Source organism: Larimichthys crocea, chromosome II (genome assembly GCF_000972845.2).
Source record: "Larimichthys crocea isolate SSNF chromosome II, L_crocea_2.0, whole genome shotgun sequence".
In the NCBI taxonomy this organism is placed as follows: domain Eukaryota; kingdom Metazoa; phylum Chordata; class Actinopteri; family Sciaenidae; genus Larimichthys; species Larimichthys crocea.
In genome coordinates this window covers 8,141,379-8,160,836 of record NC_040012.1, presented here as the reverse complement: position 1 = coordinate 8,160,836, position 19,458 = coordinate 8,141,379, and the positions used below count along the sequence as shown (strand labels likewise).

General features: G+C 41.9%; 1 protein-coding gene across 6 annotated transcripts in view; it reads right to left on the bottom strand.

Annotated features, from left to right (window-relative positions):
- The window catches only part of piezo2b (piezo-type mechanosensitive ion channel component 2b), an 82,663-nt gene that overhangs the window by 6,653 nt on the left and 56,552 nt on the right, over nt 1-19,458 (bottom strand). For 2 of the 6 annotated variants that reach the window (XM_027290212.1, XM_027290209.1), the window contains 23 exons: nt 18,542-18,643; nt 18,283-18,448; nt 14,541-14,784; nt 14,293-14,407; nt 13,431-13,587; nt 12,753-12,842; nt 11,477-11,598; nt 11,154-11,222; nt 9,862-9,965; nt 8,930-9,028; nt 7,739-7,859; nt 7,578-7,658; nt 7,256-7,422; nt 6,960-7,147; nt 6,297-6,470; nt 4,955-5,629; nt 3,443-3,701; nt 3,178-3,357; nt 2,197-2,515; nt 1,748-1,880; nt 970-1,117; nt 673-884; nt 312-470 (listed from right to left, as the gene is read on the bottom strand). In XM_027290212.1, the coding sequence (XP_027146013.1) occupies nt 312-470; nt 673-884; nt 970-1,117; nt 1,748-1,880; nt 2,197-2,515; nt 3,178-3,357; nt 3,443-3,701; nt 4,955-5,629; nt 6,297-6,470; nt 6,960-7,147; nt 7,256-7,422; nt 7,578-7,658; nt 7,739-7,859; nt 8,930-9,028; nt 9,862-9,965; nt 11,154-11,222; nt 11,477-11,598; nt 12,753-12,842; nt 13,431-13,587; nt 14,293-14,407; nt 14,541-14,784; nt 18,283-18,448; nt 18,542-18,643 (4,084 nt within the window). The remainder of the gene's footprint in view (nt 1-311; nt 471-672; nt 885-969; nt 1,118-1,747; nt 1,881-2,196; nt 2,516-3,177; nt 3,358-3,442; nt 3,702-4,954; nt 5,630-6,296; nt 6,471-6,959; nt 7,148-7,255; nt 7,423-7,577; nt 7,659-7,738; nt 7,860-8,929; nt 9,029-9,861; nt 9,966-11,153; nt 11,223-11,476; nt 11,599-12,752; nt 12,843-13,430; nt 13,588-14,292; nt 14,408-14,540; nt 14,785-18,282; nt 18,449-18,541; nt 18,644-19,458) is intronic. The other 4 variants (XM_027290205.1, XM_027290202.1, XM_027290211.1 and 1 more) reach the window with 4 other exon arrangements.

The following is a 19,458-nucleotide window of genomic DNA, read 5'->3' as shown; positions in this document are numbered from 1 at the left end:
AATCAGTTGTATGTTTAGTGTACATTTTTTGTACATTACAGAGCATGCAGAGAGAGATGGTGAGGACTATAATTTGCTTGTTTTATCTGACTAACAGACCAAACAATGTACAGACAGAAAAAAGTAGAATGTCTTTACAGATAGAAAATCTTTTTGCCAGTATTTCTGCTTGACAAATTACATTATATTGTTATTCTTTGTTTCTCTTCTTCCATTCTTCCAACAGCAGCTTCTTGTGAACCCCAGCATGACCTGAGCCTTGGACCTGTTTGCCCAGCTGGAACAAATGATACATTCCCAGCATAACTCACCCTTGAAACAGGAAGAGGTTGACATAATTGTAGCTCTTGGTGAGGAAGTTTCCCAAAACGCGGGTGGGGTAACCACAGCGGATCTGATAGGCCGACAACCCAAAGTAGATGCACTTGACAAAATACCACATCTGAGCGACCGTGTTCTCGCTGAAACGCCTACGAGGGGGAAGAGAAGCGAAACGGCGAAAAGGTTACAGACAGCACGAGTCTCCAATATTCAGATCTTTTAAGCTGAGTGCAAAACAAAACAGGACTTTCAGCTTTGTCTAAAAAACTTGGCAAATATTGAACTCTAATCAAATTAATCAGGACACTTAATGATGTTAGATTAAATTACCGACTGTAAGTGAGTTCTTACTTTTCTGTGACTCCTGGCAGGATGAAGAACATCCAGAAGTGGATGCCAAACAGCAGGATGACCTGGAAGATGACCTTGCCCATGACAGACTTTCTGAGGTAAAGGGCCCGATCCACCACCATGGTCCCAAACTGGATCAAGACCATGACCAGGAAAGGTCCCGGCACCTGATCCTCCGACAAAGACGATGTGATGTCTGCCGCTGAGTGTTTCTAGAAGAGATGAGCATAAATGTTAACTTCAGCTTTCAAGTGAAAAGAAGTTTGAATCTAAATAAATGTAAAAAAAAAAACATACGCCAAACGCCCAGAATCCAAACACGATGATGATGAAGTCGACCGTGTCGGCGAGGAACATCAGCACGTAGACGTCTGTGACTGCGCTGTACTCCGGGTGGATCAAGTTATGGAAGAACTGCCTCATGGGAAGGTAGATCTCCATGAACCTGCAGAGAAAAAAAAAGAAACAATGAGCAAAGAAACAGCTCTCTTTGTGAATTCAAGTCAGAAATAAGTCAGAATTTATCCTCTCACTGTTGATATTTTGTATGTATTTCATGCATTTTAATATTTTAAATGATTGTCTTTAAGATGAAACATTTCTATTAGTAATGTTTTTATAATGAAACTTTTTTTATTTAAATATTTCAATGCATATTTTGTGTTCTTGTGTTCTTCTTCTTCACCTATAACTATTATTGCTTGATATTTAATCTGAGGCTTTATTGGGACAAAATGTAAATGACTGAATTATTTCTCTGTTCTGGATGTAATATCTCAGAAACCACTTGTTCCACTGATTAAATTTAGAATAACGATAACAGCACTTACAAAAATGTCTGGCCTAACGGGAACGCTGTAATTAAAGCTCTAAATTTAGACCTTTTAGCTGCCGTATCACCGATATGATTTTCCATCGTCCATTATTCGCCTAGAATACTCGCTGAGCTCAGTTCTCATCATTGCTCTCATAAAGTTACACAGTTTCTTGCATGATTATAGACATGACTGTCTTGGGTGGAGGTTAAGACGCACGCAAAAAAACCCTTTTATGACCCAGCTATGTTTCATTGTACCGCTTTATGACGAAGGCTCTTCCTTTGAAGAGCTGCTCCCTCAGCTTCTCCATGATCATCTGTTTGCGTGTCTTCTGATGGACGCTGGCCTCGCTGCCGTCCTTGCGGCTGCTGTTGTGGGAAGCGGTGCTTCCTGTGGACATAGTTTAGATTTCGAGTCGTAAATGAGCCGTGTCGAAGCACTGAGTCAGAGATGCAGCCTGAGATCCACAAACACAAGAGATTAAATCCACGGGTCGAGGCTAGTGACCACAGGAAAGTCTTTATTGATACAAACCCAGAGGTTTCCCTCTATTGCTTACTACAAAATAATACATTACTCTGTGGGATTTATTGTAATAAATAAATCACCAACATGTCCTTGTAATTTGCTTTGGATAAAGGTGTCAGCTAAATGACTAAATATAAATGTACTGTAGTGTAAACAGACAATAGTCAAGTATCTTCACCTCTCTTGGACCTTGCAGAGGAGTGGAGAGATCTGTGAGAAATGTGCGAGCCTCCGCTGGAGCTCTTGCGGCGCTGGTAGGTCTGCTGTTGCGGGAAGTGAACCTGGACATGTCCCGAATCAATGGAGGTGCCAAAGTTGATGGATCTCAGGGTGTGATTGGAGCCTCTCCTCTCACTGATCAGCGAGGAGGCGGGTTCAGACTCCTTATCGCTCTCACTCTTCACGTCACGCTCGTCTTTTCCCTCGTCCTCTGACTCGCTCTGACGAGAGGGCTCTTTCTTGTCTTTGGGGTCGTCCTCATCCCATAGACCATGGCACTGGAGATGGAAAAGAAAGCAGGGATTGAGGATGAGAGTCTGGTAAAGGGAGTGTAGTTGCACGCAAACATTTTACAGCACAATCAAACAAAGCACTCCAAATTTCTTTCATTTGCTGAGAAAACAGCCAGCCTGTGTTGCTAAAAGCTAATATATAGTATGTTTCAAGATATTGGATATCAGCACAGGGTGTTAAAGGTCCAGTCTGTAGGATTTAGCGGCATCTAGTGGTGTAGTTGCAACCGCCTCACCTCGCCCTCATCCCACCTTACCTGTTTATTTTAATTATAATAACTATTTCTATCAAAGAAACTGTTCCTATAAAAAGTCTTGACGCCATAAAGAAGAAACTATACATTTCACAAAATGTATAAAAGGCTGTATCAAGACTGAGTTCGTCCATTCTACTACTACAGATACGTGACTCCACAGTGTCTGTATATATAAAAGTCTCATTGTAAGGTAACAAAACATGGCATTTATTATTTTCACACTAATGAAAACATAGTTATGAATAAATAGAGCCCCTTAAAATCTGACACACTGGACCTTTAAGCGCAGAGTATTATCACCACCAGTCAGTGTACACACAGTGTATCACATGTATTTATTTATCCCATGATGAACATATTCAGGTTAACACTGTCCGAATATTCTCTTACCTTCAGAATGGATCTGTGGAAGAACAGAGCCAGTAACTGGACCAGGTCGTAGTGGACATATCCATCCTTCTTCTCCACACCGATGATGTTAGGAGGGTGATATGGTCTATTTTTATCTATCTTGTTCTGGTTGAACGGGAAGAAGCCAAATTGGAAGAAGTACTTGACGACGATGGTGGCCTGAGGGGAAAACAAAATGAACAATGGCAAAGTTAATTCTGATCGTACTCTTAGACGACAATCCAATCTTTGCATCTGATCGTACCTCCGTATAGATAATGGCAGTCATCCAGTAACGTTTGCTGGGCCGGGGCACTGACAGCATGGCCCAGAGGAAGATCGTGATGGGAAGGACCAGGGTGGCGCAGGAGGCTGAGACCATGTGGTTAATGATGATAACCAGGTAGCAAACCATCTCCGAATGGGCCACCAGCATGTTGTAGAGGGCGTAGCTGAGCTGGAGGATCAGAGGCTGTTTTTGGTAGAATGAATCTGACTGCTCCAGCTCCTCATCATAAAACATCCTGGACAGACACAGAGAGATAGACTTGTTATATACCGAGTCTAAAACATTCAAGAAACACAAATATACAGGTTTATAATTTGATTATTTGATTTTCATTATTCTATAGATGTAGAGATCATGCTTGATTGAAAAAAGTGCCAACAATCATGGATGGGTTACTGAAAGGCCCTACTGGGCCACGGGGAGTAAGGAGTCAGAGGAGCTTCACCTGCAAAATGTTATTGTCTCATAATGAGTTTGTCACGAAGGCTAACCTAAATCACAGACTGACTCAGGGAAGAGGAGCTGAGAGTCAGGCTCAGATTACAGGATTTTTTGTCGTGGGATGTGCAAAAGTTTCTATTAGAAAAGTACAATCTGTGCAACAAGACGACATCACATTACCCCGATCCTAGCTTCTCTCCACTCGCTTCCTGTTCGTTTTAGATTTTAAAGATTTTGCTGATCACTTTTAAAACACGCCTGAGTCTGCCTCCAGGTTACACAGCAGACATGTTGACCCCTTAGGAGCCAGTCTGCAGCCTTACATCCTCAGGCGAGGCCCTTCTGACTGAAGTCGAAGCTGAAATCTAAAAGGTGACTTTTGCCATCAGGGCCCCTCGACTTTGAAACGACCTGCCTGAGAAAATAAGGCTTGCAGAATCAGTGAATTTTTTTATATCACTTCTTAAAACACATTTTTATAGACTTGTTTTTATGTGATGTCTCCTTCACATTATAAAAAAAGATGTCTTGACTTGCATTTGTTTGACTCTCTGTTGTTATTTTGTGTATGAGTATGCTCCCAGGTTTGTCTGTCAAATCACTCTGTAAACTCTGTTTTTAAAAGGTACTATATAAATAAAGTTAGTATTTTTATAACCTCTGTACTGCAGCAAAATTTTAAAGCGTGCTGGTCGCTCGTGTTTTATAATGAAACTATTTATTGTTTATTTAGTAAAATATGCCAAACCACTCAAACGAATCAGTGTTTCCAACCACACATGAAGGAAGCCAAAATGAAATAGACTAAACTGAAATATTATTTGGTCAAGGACAGACAAAGTTATAATTTCGATCAGGTAACATCTACTAAAAAAAAAATTAAGCATTAAGTGGCAACTTTGATCTTTTCAACAGAAATATTTTGGGAGCCACTCAGACTACCCGACTAAGACCTTTTTTAAAAATTATCCAGATGAATCTGCGTCTGTTGATTCGGATCCCTGTGAGGTTTCATGTTAAACAGACTTTAGTTGTTTTTGGACTTACTTGTTGAGCAGCAGTTCGCTGGCGGTCAGCTCAGTGGTCATAGATGGCAACATGATGTCTGACCTGCTGTCTGAGCGGCTGTCAGAGGTCATAACCATACGCCTCTTCCTGTCCATGTCACTCTCGTCATCGCTAACCTCCAGGCGATCAAAACTGACCGCCTTGCTGTAGCTGGGAGGCACATCAGCATCAGATGTTTTAGATGCGTCCGTGTCAGGGGTGTAGAGGAGCCCTGCTCTCCCCTCTGTCTGCATGAAGTCCTGCTGTCCTCCCCCGTCCTCGCTCTCCGTCATGAAGTCCCTCTCCTGGGCAGAAGGGGCAGAATCTGCCTCCACGACCCTGTGGGAGGGGCCCTCATCTGGGCCGAAGGACTCCCACGGAGCCTCTTCTCTCTCTTTGCTCTCCTGGTCCTGTAACTCTGCTCCCTCTGATCTCTCCTCGCCTTCCTCACCCTCCAATCTCTCCAAGCCCTCACCCTCTTCCTCCTCTTCTTTCTCCCTGGGTTCTCCGTCACTCCATGGACCGCCCTCGGCTCCCTGACACTCGTCCAGCTCTTGGGATCCCCAGGGTACCTGCTGCTGCTTGTCTTCGCCTTGATCCTGCTCGTCCTCCACTTCTTCTATGGTGTCTGTGGTGCCCTGTCTGGAGTAGAGCGTGATGCACTGAGTCGCTTCACTGCGGGGGGGCGAAAACAAACAGAGATCGTGTCAATACACCTCTGTCTCACGAGTAAATTAAATAAATTATCTTTCTCAGTGTGGTTTCCTAATGAACCAACCGATTTTTATTAAAGCCTTTTTACTTTTAATGATCTGCTTGATTTTTTATGCCATGGTTGACGGAACATTTCGTTTAAAAGAAGTATAGACAATAAAACATCAACAAATCATTTTAAAACAAATTCTATGTGGACATTCATTATCTGACACGTACATAAATACATAAACACATATCTGCTTACAAATACACCATGGTGTGCGAATGCTAAAAAGTATCTGGAGGTAAAAGCAAAGTTTTTATGATGAATTATATCTCAGTGAACAACAATAAAAACTGATGTTTATTCCAACCCCAAAGAACAGAAAGGCAGTTATTGAGGAGGAACAGACCATACGCTATAAAATATCACTGCTGCTGGGTGAAAACATTGTATTTCAAAATAAAATAAAAAAATAAAAAAAGACATGCATTTTTCTGGTTTTCTCTGACAGGATGTAATAAACAAAAGGGTTATAGAAAAGTTGTGCAATGATGAGTCAGCTGAAAACCAACACAAAATGGATCTAGAGACGTCTTTTGCTACAACACAGGTGTGTATATGGGCGATGCAGAGGCCAGGCACCTGGACATGAAGCTGCTGCCACTGTCCATGGATGAATTGGACATGTCCATGCTGTACATCTTACGCAGTTTGGGCCTGGCACGCTCGCTGGTTTTGGGAATGCACTCTGGCATCCCATCGAGGTCTTCCAGGGTGGATTGGCGAGAAAACAGTGTGGTTGCGTCAGTAATGCCGCTGAGAGGTGGTGGAGAGTGACAGGTGAAATGATTAGTGATGAGGAGGATGAAATGGGATCTATGTTAGGTTACACAGACATGTACGGTGTATTAAAAACATTTAAATGATGTCACATGACTGCAGAATGAGGATGAAGTGTGATGATAACTGCCACCTTAAAGGGTCAGTTCAGCTTTTTCATTGCTTCACTTACCTGTAGAGTTAGCGGTGCAGAAAGTTTTTACTTTTAGCAGCCAACACTTTGAGATACCTGTCTCTGAGATTTTTGTGTCCAAAAAAAGCTTTGAAAATTAAATTTAAATGAATCAAATAATAGTCAGATTTAAGGACCCTAGTTACCAAGTATGGCAGAAAGGTGAACCGACCCTTTAATGTGTAGAAATCTTTATCACTGCATGTGAGGACAGGGTATAAACATGTTTCCTTTCAGCACGGGTAAACACTCTCCCATGTTGCATGATACAACCACCATCAGGCTCTGTGTACCTGGACATGCTGTCTCTGGAGGCAGTGGAGTCCTGGCTCTCCATCGGGTATCGCCTTCTTCGGACCCTGGAGGAGCCCATGGCTGACTCATCCTCGCTTAGCTGATCCATGCTGGCCGCCCTGGACATGTTGAGCCTCATGGCCTTCTGGTAGTAGATGTGGATGCTCTCTCGGGACGGCACATTACCCTAATGGTGTAGAGATGTTAATCACATCCTGGATCTAAATTTTAAACATACGAAATAGCTGCTTTTAAAACTACGGTAACTCTTCCACAGCTCACAAACTCATGTTACCTTTTTGACCTCTCTGGTCAGCATGCAGCGCTCGATGCGCAGCACAGTGGAGATGTCGATGTACTCCCTGCACATGTCATTCATCCACTTGGTGAAGCTGTCCACCGTCGTCTGGAAGAGCACCCAGGTGAACTTTATGATGTTGAACACTCGCTTAATAATGTTGTCTGAGGGAGGGCACACAACACACAAGTTATTACAGCGTACTGCAATTTGAAAATCACAGTCACATCGAGTGAACATTTTAGGCTGCTCCTAAATTACTAAACTTAACAGTACAAAATCAATCTTTTCTTTTAAAGTCTCTAAAACAGAAATCAACCTGGACCTCCGGACTTCTTGTTCTCGTCTTCTTTCTCTTGCCCATCCGAGAGCTCGCCAACCTCTATGGCCACATGACCTGCTGAAATACAGCAGTGTGGATGAAACACCTGAAAATGAACGTATGTTGAAGTTTGTTTCATGTGAGTTTTTATCTCTTACCATCTTTTTTGCTCTTCCTGTGTCTGACTCCTTTGGTGTATTTCTTCCAAAATTTGCGCTTCTCTTTGCCTCGTGCCCTCAGGGCAGCTTTGGGGTCTGTGATCCAGGCGTGATAAAGAAACTGGAGAACAGAGAGAAGGAGTTTAGTATCAATGGAATGAAGGAGGTGAGTCATTGAGGTAAATTATGCACGAGCAACAACAGGCAGAAGGAAAAATTAATTGAAGCTATCAGCAGAGTTTCAAGAGCAGGACCACACCTCAACCACTTCCAACTTTCATTAATACCCTCCTCACCCTCTCCTCCTCTTTCGCTCACGTAATCTGCACCCTGCGCACCCAACCCATTTTAATTTTCCTATTTCTTCCTCTCCTTCCTACTCTTCATAGAGTCCTGAGGGGGTCCACGGCGCCCAGGTGCCGCAGTAGATTCCCGGGCGAAGAAGTGCAAGAGTTCACAATTCACACATGATCTTATCATTTTGTTAATAAAACATTCAAACATACATTGTTGATGGTGTGGTCTTTGCTAGTAAACACCAATATAAGGTGGCTTTAGTCTATTAATTACAAATCATGTACACTGTATATCATTTTTTTCATGAATGCAATGCTACTCCGCGGCAGACTCTAACATAGCTTTCTTGAAACGCAACAACCAGAAAGCAGTCCATTAAAAAGTCTTTCCTAAACCAACAAAGACTTAATATTCTATCTCCAGCAGGTTTTTATACTCTGCAGTCTTAAAATTTATTGTCAGGAATGCTGTCAACAATTAACACATTTTCAGTTTAATGCTCTAAAACATGCACAACCACCACAAAACAGAGGAAAATATCTCATCACGAGGCCCGCTGCCAATACCGTTGTTGCTTCATTGATCATGACAACTCACGAAAGCAGTAAGATCACACCAAACAGTCAAAACAGACACGGATAAAGCTCCAATTTCATGCAACCCACTTCAAACCAGCCAGACAACATCATGCAAAAAAAGCAAAAAAGTTGAAGCATTTCCAATTCATGTTTAATAATTCATGCCAAATCAATGTTTGCTTGTGATACACTGTGGTGTGAAAACACCAAACATGAGCTGGAAAGGCAGTTTGTTGTGGCATTAGTTAGTCGTTATATTAAAGTGACAGACGTTCATACAGAAAAAACAAGCTGCGTTAGTGCTGATGGTGAGTACCTTGCCTGCCTTCACTACATACTGCAGGATAGTTTTAGGCAGCTTAATGATAGACTTGGGCAAAGCCAGAACAGCAGAGACAAACTTCCCAATAGCTCGCTACAGGAAGACAACAGAGTGGGAGAAGATTAGTAGAAAATCATTTCATATTATCAGAAACGACAGAGGTTAACTGTGTTTGGAGACAGTGAACAAGAGGGGAGTGTGTGGTGCAGGGTGCTGTAAATACATAGTTTATCATATTCTGCTGAATGTTAGCATTCAAAATCCTTCACTCCTATCTTAGGGACATGTTCACAAGCAGTCAGGCAGCACAACAGCTGCAGTTATTTAACATAAAAACATATTTACATAAAAACACAAGATCATAACAGAAAGACACTTTTCCTAAATGTGTTATCCTCTTTAAACTTCTCACATGATCTCATTTAAATAACCGTTTAAATTATTCAAATATTTCACCACAAATGGGTACACGAACTTTGTTTCGTCTTCTTTTCTCTCTTATTGATTTTAGACTGTGACCCTTTGAAGGGTCCCGACCCCTAGGTTGAAAACCTCTTGACTAAATTAACCAACTGAACAGTTAAAGTAGTTAAAGCTAGTTTCACCACAATCAGCTATCAGTTTACACACTGATGGATCAGGTTTAACAATCTTATATAACAATAACGTCATATATATCAATATATCACTCACGGGGCAGTTTTACAGAAGCCCTAAGCGGTCTAGATGTAGAGTCTAGTATATCAAATCATTGCAGGAAACATAATTCAGTGTATCAATGTCAGAGGAGCAGAAGAATAATGCAATCTGACTGATTTGATACACTATGCGATCCTTTTGTTTTCTCGAATTAATTATCCCGTTATCTCGGGATGACAACATTTGTTTGAAACTGACGGAAGAATTGAGCTGCTGCTCGAAGTCACCTGAAACGCCGACTTCTTTGGCGGCTCATCGTCTTTTTTCTCCTCCTCCTCCTCTTCCTCCTCACTGTCAGTTTCAAATAAGTAATAGTCTCCACTTCTAACCACTGAAGGGGCAGAGGGTAAAACACACTCAGTCAAAACAGAGGCCGAAGTCATTTATCGCGTTAACAACATAACAGAAGGTTTGCTGGCTGAAAGGAAGATCTACAGAGAGGAAAATCAAACCACTTACCTGTAAATGTGATTTAATTCAACACCACATATCAAACATTTGACTGAGGCTACAGTAAGTCGTGATATAGGCACGTTATTAAAAAACATCAGAGACGTGAGAGGATGAAACAGAAAATGCATCGAAAATGTTAGTATGGCTGATATAACTATGAGCACAAAGCACTATGGAGAATGTCTAATCAAAACTCCAGTATGCACAGTATATGTCGCCTCTGAGCTGTTCGACAGAGCAACTGACTCCAGTCTGCAGTATTTAAGTTAGAAACAATGGGATAGACAAGGCTGACTTATGTCCTTGAGCAGAACCGCAGTGGGCGGGAGGTGAGGGAGGATGCTGGGATATGGAGATGAAACATCAAATGACAAAGAGATAAAAATGGAGAAACAATTTGAAAATGTCATGTGGGTGGAGTACGATATGAGACATGAGTTCACACCAAACAGGCAACAGTATTGACTGTATTTTTATGTGCCGCAAATGTCGTCATTTCAAATATTTCAGCACTTCTCCAATCGCTTGTTAATAAAACACCTGTTTGGTGATCATGTCTGCAGGCAAAGAATGAATAAACCTTTCATCCTTTATTCCAGTACTGAGAATAAAGGCGAGCCGGCTTCATATCTTTGCGTGAAAATGTTCTACAACAGAGTGATTCTCTACTGTGGGCTCTTTAGGTGAGACGGATGATGACATTTATGTTTTAAACAATGTCGGGTGCAAACCTCCAGCCATTAGTCATTTTCTCTTTCTTCATCATCTCATCGTGTCTATTTAAGGCAACCCTGCTCTGCACCAATACGGAGCGGTTTTATAGATCATCTTGAAGTGCCTCTCCGCACGCAGTGTACGGTTACACGAGAGCTACAGGTTACAAGGGCCCTTAAATAGAGACAGAAAAGGACTAAAGTCTGGCTGGAAGCAAGGCTACTGCTGCAGTGTGTTGGTGCCTTCAGAGCCCGGGGGCAGTATGGGAATCCTCAGCGTTCTGGTCAAGGACACAAGGGCCAATCAGAGTGGAGGAAGAGAAAAAAAGGGGGTTGGGTTGGGGTCAACCTACTGGAAGCATGGTCAACCCACGGCCTCCACCACTGCTTTTTTTTGGTCTTGGCTTTCGTTCGCTGTGCTCCTAAAATTTCACAAATACAGCAATGCAACATTTCATAAGAAAATGTATTTTTCTGCAAACTTCAAGGCATATTTTTTACTCTATTAAGCTGCAGTTTTAGATCAAATATTCATGAAAATACATCATTACACAACATGTGTTACTGCATTCTGTTGATTAGGCATTAGCCGTCTTTCCATCTCACTATTAACTATCATATAACCTCAACACCAACAGTGACTCCACAGAGAAAGGCCCGGCAGCCTCCGTCATACCATCATCATCATCCTCTTCAGGCTGGACGAGGGTCTGTCCTTCTCCAGACTCCTGCGCTATGCTCAGCATCTTCTCCTTGCCCCTCTTAAACTTTTGCTGCCTCACCTTAATGCGCTCCATCCTGATTAGATCAGAGAGACAGTGAAGAGACACGAAGTATCGACACACAGGAACATCACCGACGGCCCAACAGGCTGACCATAAACATCTCAGGGCTTCATATGGAGATTAGTGTACGTTATGTAACAGCGGAGTGCTCATTAGAGCAGGTGAGTGGATGTTATCAGAGCTTATGAGTAACTCCTGAGGTAAGTGTAAGTGGTGGAAATACATTGACTTTATGTAGCATGATATACTTAGACATGGCTTCCTGGAAACAGTAAAGACGGAGCCAGGAGCTGCTTTTAATCCAGATTTTAAATGGCTTTTTGAATCATGTTTACTTACGTATGGATTAAATTAGGCCTAATGTACATGAATCCGCTGTTGAAAACAGTGTTACATTGGTTGGGCGGGTTCAGTTATTAGCAAATCAAAATATATTTATTGATACAGTAACAGGCACCACCCTGGTATCAGGGACCAATAACCGAACCGTAGAAACTCAGAAAATGTCAATATTTAATAAATATTTTACATTTATAAAGTGGACAGGGAAGGACTGAATATAATCCACACACTGCACAGCTGTTGTGAAGCTCAGAGTGTGGTGGCTGTGGCTGCTGCCATGTTGCCCCTTCTGCCTCCTGGTTAAATCTAAAAATCGGCAAAGACGTGGGTCGTCGATGGGCTGAATGAAGCCTGGGTGCTCAAACAAGCCATCCGTAAGAGCACCCACCTGTCAATCAAAGCAGCCAGGGGCTGTAAACATGTTTATTTCTGCTGTGAAGTTGAACATTTTAACATTGGGGCTTATGGAGACTGACTCGTTCTGTAGCCAGCCTCAAGTGGATGTTTGAGGAACTGCAGTTTTTTGGTACTTCCCACGTTATTTCAAATTAATAACCCCATTTATAACAGAAATATCTTTTAATTTGCTAATAACCGAACCTGCCCTGTCGGACGCTCAAAACATCTGCAGTAGGAATCAGCGAGTTCTTGGAGAATAATAATAATAACCAACTTTATGTTTTGAATGAAAGAAAACTAATAAACTGCAGTAAGAATTGTGCAGCAAGTTGAAGTCTTTAAACTTTAAAGGCTCCCTTATTATTACACAGTGTACACAAAAAACCCCGAACCACAGCATTGCACAACAAATATTTGGAGTCTCACTGTCTCTTCAGCTGCTCCACAGATTTGCGCTCCTCCTCCAGCCTGGCTCGCACCGCCTTCACTATAGTGGCCTGAAAAAGCTCCGCCCCTCTGAAACACACCAGTGACCAATCAAACGTGAAGGTTTGATCCAACTTTATTTTTTAATGACAACAAAAAAATAAAACCTGTCATGCCTTCCCAACAAGTTCATTGATTCCATATTTGTTTTACTATTCTTTAACTACAATACACTGGGGAAGTCACAGAAGGAGCCAAGTTGAATTTTACTGGAATAACACTGACATGAACTGCATGTTTCTTCTCGCGTATGTTTCTTGTTAGTGTTGTGTCGTGCGGATTAAAGAGTCAGGCTAAACTTTCAGAGAGAAAAGACACATCGCTTTCGCAATTATACCATACAATGAACTCCAGAGAGCATTTTGGATTTAGCAGACTGTGTTAGCTTGTCTTTTTTCCCCCCTTCTTTGTCAAAAGTCTGCCCATCTTGTACTTAACATGTCTGAATAAATCATGCAAACCTGACTCACAGCACGGCGGCCCTATCCTGCTGTAACTATTACATTAATCCTTTAAAAATACTGTAACTTAGCTAAATAAGGGAGCTCTTTTCTTTCTACATTATACTAGAAGAATGTGAATATGGCAGCAGTACCCGTCAGACTCCTAGCTGTATACCTGGATGCGAGGATCTGTGATGCTCGGATATCAGCCACCACGTGGAGGAAGTAGTAGCTCATGAAGACTCGTCTCTGCAGCAGCAAGAAGGCGAAGCAGATACTGTCCCAGATGATGCCGGCCTCGTTTTTGGGCAGCTCGCAGGTCTGTTCACCAGCTGGAATACACATACAGACACTCTCAGTTAAAAACAACAATGTGTAACTTTTCTACCATAAAAACACAGCTTTGAATTCATTTTGCTGCATTGACTCCCACTTCCTACAATCCCACTCTGCACTCCATACTGCACTGTGTAACTTTGTGCTCCAGATCACCTGCAAGAAGTAAGTAATACTTAACGGCAGTAAATCACACACCACCAACTATTTACGATAAAAAGATCACTGCTTCCCCTCCGATGCGCTCCAGTCGCTGTGCCTCAACTTTCTCTACAGCTGCTGTTAGTCAATGTTCGCTCAGTTTGTTAGCTGGTTTGCCTGAGCACAGGGGGAACACCGGGAAGAAGAGGAGGTTTCTTCATAAAGTCATGACGTTGCACAGACTCCTGAGGATGTTTTAGACTGTTACCTGTATTTTGCATAAATCTTACTGTTTCTCACTGAGTATCATGGCGGTGTTTTGTGTTCACTGTAAATCAGTTGTCCAGTGGGATTATGATAGAGAGTGCAACTGGCCTGAAAAATGAACGGTGTGGATTTAATTTCTTCTTCTTGGGAAACTCAAACTCTTGGACGCACAATCTGGCAGCTGAAAGCCAAAATGTGAATTTATACTCCCCCTAATACTGAAGGTGATATCTCACCTTGTTAAATGTATTTTTTCCCAAAAATAAAAGAGGCAAAATGTTGAGTCAACTCACGTTTTGCCTCCCTAATGTTGCTTTTGTATTCTTTGATGGTGCAGGCCAGACTGAGCAACTGGATCAACCAGCACTGGTTCACAACCAGAGAGTTGATGTAGCCACAAGCCACGATCTAGGAACAAGAATCATTTATTATATACATTCAGACAAAAACACATTTGGTCTGTTTTGTTTCACATAACACACAGGCAATGTCTTCAGTAATTGATGTTGATATACAGTGTAAGACAGACAGATAGACTCACAGACAAAATGTTCTTCATGGTGATCACAAAGACGTTGTAGGCGATCAGGAAATCCCAGTAATGGAGGATCTTTTTGATCGGTTTGAGCAACAGCTCACCACCGAACAGCAGGAAGTAGAAGCAGGCCACCAGGTAGCCCATACAGAAGACGCTGATACGCGTGGTCCCCGTGATGAAGATGATGGTGAGGACAAACCAGAACAGGTAGCTGAACATGATGACCTTCAGCATGTCCAGGTACGACCTAGAGGACAAACAAATGATGACGTTTTTCAGAAGTTTGGCAGGTCGAGATGTCAGGGGGAGGTTTTTGTCTGAAAACAAAAATTCTTTTGGCTGTAGGTATTTTAATCTAATAGCTATAATTAACTTAATTTAATCATTTTAACTTGAGCTTTTTCCAGATCTTTCAGACTCATCTCTTCAACCCCAGCTATAGACCATGATAACCACCATAGCTGGGTCAGATTATGTGAAGTGTAGTGAGTTACTGAATACAGATTTCATGGAAGTTTTTAGTAATTTAAGTAATCTAGTCTGAATTAATTTGGATTACTTTAACCCTCATGCGTAATAATAAAACTGGCATTTAAAGGGTTAAAATCCTCAACATGATCCAGTGTTTGGTCGTTTTGAGCAGGGCTGAAGTTGTTTAAGAGATTTATGCAGAAAAAAGGCAAAAGAAATATTCATTTGTATTTTTTTGGAAGTCGACATCTTTGTGACTTAATGACTTAAGATGTTAGTAAATTGAATTGACGCATGAGGGTTCAAATCAAACTTAAAAAATATTGCATCTTGACTAAAAAATTTGAGTTGCACAAGTATTCTTTGTTTTTTGTTCTTGTGTTGCAAATCTTGAAGCTGAAGCGAAGTGGCAGAAATCCCAGGAAAGGAAGGAGGTTCTGGAGGAACACGGAGTAACTTTTCTGTCATAAAACTTAGACATTTTAAATAATTTTAATGATTTTAAAGATGGATCGTGTCTCATTCTACATACGTCTGTTTCTGCACAATGCCTTAGGGCACTACTGTAAGTCACACACCACCAACTGTTTTGCTGTTTTTGGTGAAACTGGATCATATTTTACGAAGAAAATGTTTTCTGGTTTTCTCTCTGATGTCCTCTGGCAGCTCCACTTCAACTCTCTGTGATTTACAGAGTTTCCTGATGGACAGACTTAGTTTGTTAGCCTGGCTGTGAGCTCAGAGCATTCAAAGGAGGACACACTAAGTCTGTACCAAAGGTGTTTTGGATAAATAAAAAAGAGATTTTACACTAGACTTGGCGCTAATGAGCGTGGGATGTGGCTGAAAGATTCAGATAAAGCTGAAAGTGAACCTTGGGTTATAGTAAGAAACTATTTTCCAAAGGTCAAGAATGAACTTTCATGCCCACTCTCAATTAGCACAGATTGACAGAAGACAAATGTAGCTTTATTATTCATGTTTAATTAAATTTGTTCTTCATTCGAGTGTGTACTGGAGTGACGGGAAACATTTTAGTCACATGAACAGTATGGACGCCGGCCAGCTGATCTAAGTTGCTAATAAGGATGCACGTTTACCACATAATAAAAGTCAAAACAACATTTCAGTTCATTCGGCTGCTGTGTGCATAATCCGCCTATCAATCACACTTAGTGTATCACTTAGTGTCAGGACACCGGTAAGAGTCTGATCAATGAATGTGAACCAGAGCCGAAACCTGACTCCTGTCACTCAGCACAGGTACACAAGTCCTGCACGTGCCTAACATGCTAAAAACACACATACGGCTCCCTGTGTCATCATGTGAGATGCTGTTAATATGATGTGTGGAGTGAACGCAAAGGAAGCGACGTGCATTCATTTGATGGAAAACACGGGACCACAACAACAGCTGCACAGTTTAGGAAGCAGCTCTGATGAAGTGGGTTTGGATCGGACGATGCGTTGATGGGCCAGAATAGCTGAGTGAGTGTCCTTCTTCATCAGGGGGAGAAAATACCTTTTCCATACTTAAAAGCTATTTATTGAGTTAGAGTACAGGGCAAAAGCGTCTGAGTCGCGGAGTGACGGACAGAGTGTTTTTGTGGATTATGGATTTCTCCCCCACCCTGTATCCGTAATTCGATCCTGGAGGGAAGCGATGGAATAAGTGCAGAGCTGCTGTGGCGTGGACAGACGGGCTGTACAGCTCGCTTTCTCTCTACTAGGGCTTGTTGATGGACACAGAGTGCGTTAATAAAAGACTTGTCCACTTTGCGCATCAAAACAGTGGAATGTGAAGAGCACATAATCAATGACTGTGGACAGGTCAGGATGCTCTTGCTGTCTTTCTAACTCGTTCTCTATTTTCCTGCCTCTCAAAACCTTCTCTTCACTTTTTTTTTTTTTTTTATGTGCAAAGTCAGTATCAAGCTCCAGATTCAAATATCGGACAACGGCCAAATTTCTGAATTATGTACACAGCGGGCATTCAATAACGGCTCTCGCTAAGGCATGAGCTACTTTTATCTGTCAGTTTTTTTCTTACCTTTATTTATGTAGGATAAGAGATTTGCTGAGCGAGTGTGTTCTTATTCAGCACTACACCACCACTTAAGATTTCTACAGTTACGCAGTTAGCTGCCAAGTACAACAACAGTTTTCAACTGAGTTCAGTCTGAGCAGCTCGACTAGAGAAGCCGGACTACACGGAAAGCATCTTAGTCAAATGTTACCTGCAAATGAAGCCTGCTTCTTCATCTTTTAGCCCAACAACGACTGTGCATGCGTCAAACGTGTATTAACTGATAGTTTTGCCACTTTGGGGAAGCAGAAACCATAGACTGTATAAAACATGGATGTAGTCTCTGTGACATCAAACACAGGTTTCTGAAGAGCTGTTGTGAAGCTCACAGTTGTGGTCGCTCTGGCCACCTGCCTCTGGTGTAAAAACGTAAGAGCGTGGGTGGTTCTGAGGCAGGCTAACTGAAGCATGGTGAGTTTTTAAAAAATTCAGACAGATCTGGGGTGTCCCATGTACAAAGGCTCAATCCTTGCCACGGTGGCCCAGGGTTCGACTCCGACCTGTGGCTCTTTCCCGCATGTCATGAAATTGAGCTGAAGTTGAAACTCGCTATAAAACTCCTGAACAGAGCTGCAGATACGGTGGATTATTCTCTGCAAGTTGATCACTGCATCACATTTTTTTCACAAACATTTATTATAGCTGCTTTAAACTATTTATTCATACCTTTATCTCATGTTGGACCTTAACTAAAGAAAAATAAAATCCCACAAGGCAGGTAGGAATAAATTACAACAGTAAAACATGAAAGAAGGTATTTTTGCTAAGTGTATAAACAAAGCTTTAACTCACTATGAGTCCTCATACTTGAATTCAAATTGCTGCTCTTATCTGATTCTTTGGATGACCGTCCATACTGTGGTATATAATCAATGTCATACAAATAGGAACTGATTGTTTTGAACACTTAACTTTTGACTTTATTGTAGCCTTCTAACCTCGTTAAGCATCAATTAAGCCGGCTACTTCACTTCCTTTTCCATTTCAGAGTCTTGCTGTCCTCCATGTTAATGCCGGTTCAGTCAAGCTCCAATGGCACTAAAATTATGACAACTGTTTCAAGTGAATCTAATTTAAGCGTTGAAAGTATGGAGATTCATTGCCATATACTGTACTGTAGGCTTACAAAGCTGGGCCACTTCCTGCTGCAGTATGAACGCAGCATGATGCCAGTGTAAGCTGTTGTACCTGCAGTGGATGAAGTCAGGGACGGGGTTGTGGACGCTGAAAGTGGCTGCGTCCAGGTCTCTGCAGATCTCCACGTTGTCTCCAGCCATGAGGCGGACTGCCGCCTTGTTCTCGTCGTCAAAGACTTGCCTCTGGAGGGAGGCACACAGCAGCAACATGAAGTCATCTGAAAGAGGAGAGGATCAGACCATTTAGAAAATATGAAGACAGTCACCACATATATCTACGAATTTCTCTAGATCTGCACAGATTCACGTACAGATGAGGAACGATGAGTTGGGTTTGGTGTGGAAGTCTGGAACATAGAGCCACTTGATGACGTTGGAGTCCGTAGTAGAGTTGGGAAACCTCCAAGGATACTCTGAAAATAAAACATTCACCATTATCATACTTATAGATATATAAACATGAGTATGTCAGGACTCACAAAGCACATAAGATTATGTGAAGCAACTTCAGTCCTCAATGTTCTTCTGGACAATGTAATTTAATATATCATTAAAAATGTCACGTGGAGGCTGATCATCCGATCACCTGTGCAGTATAAAAACCTTCCAGCTTCCACCAGATCATTCAGTCTCCCTTGGGGTGACAACTCTGCATCCAGATTTAGTGGACTCCATGTCCAGTTTTTATGACGTTTTGCTCTCTCTGTGCCTCAGGATCCCTGCCTAACACATCCAGCTGGACCTGATTATCACTCCAGCCCTGCAACATTTGGATCACTGCACCACCTTTCCCTGCACTATTTACCCCTCCGGCTTTGTTTAATGAATCTTCTGAACTACACTCAGTCTGCAACTTGTGTTTGAACTTTGGGTCTACTTATGTTCGACATAAATTCAATACTACAGATACTATAGATACTACAGATACTATAGATACTACACATACTAAAGATACAATAGTGTAGTGGGTCGACTAGAATAATGCTGGGGTGCCAGTCAGAGTCACGTCTGACAAATTAAAATAAAACAGAACAAAAATTGTTTAGTCAACCCACACAAAATAATAACCATGCAGATCAACATAGCTCCAACACAAAATAGAGAAATAAACTCACCTGCTCTTCCTGGAGGACGGATTCAAACTGCGTGGGGATCCGTGGTTTATTTCCATTGGAGTAGGATATTAATGTGGGTGGATGACGCAGGAAGCCAGTCATATCCTATATTC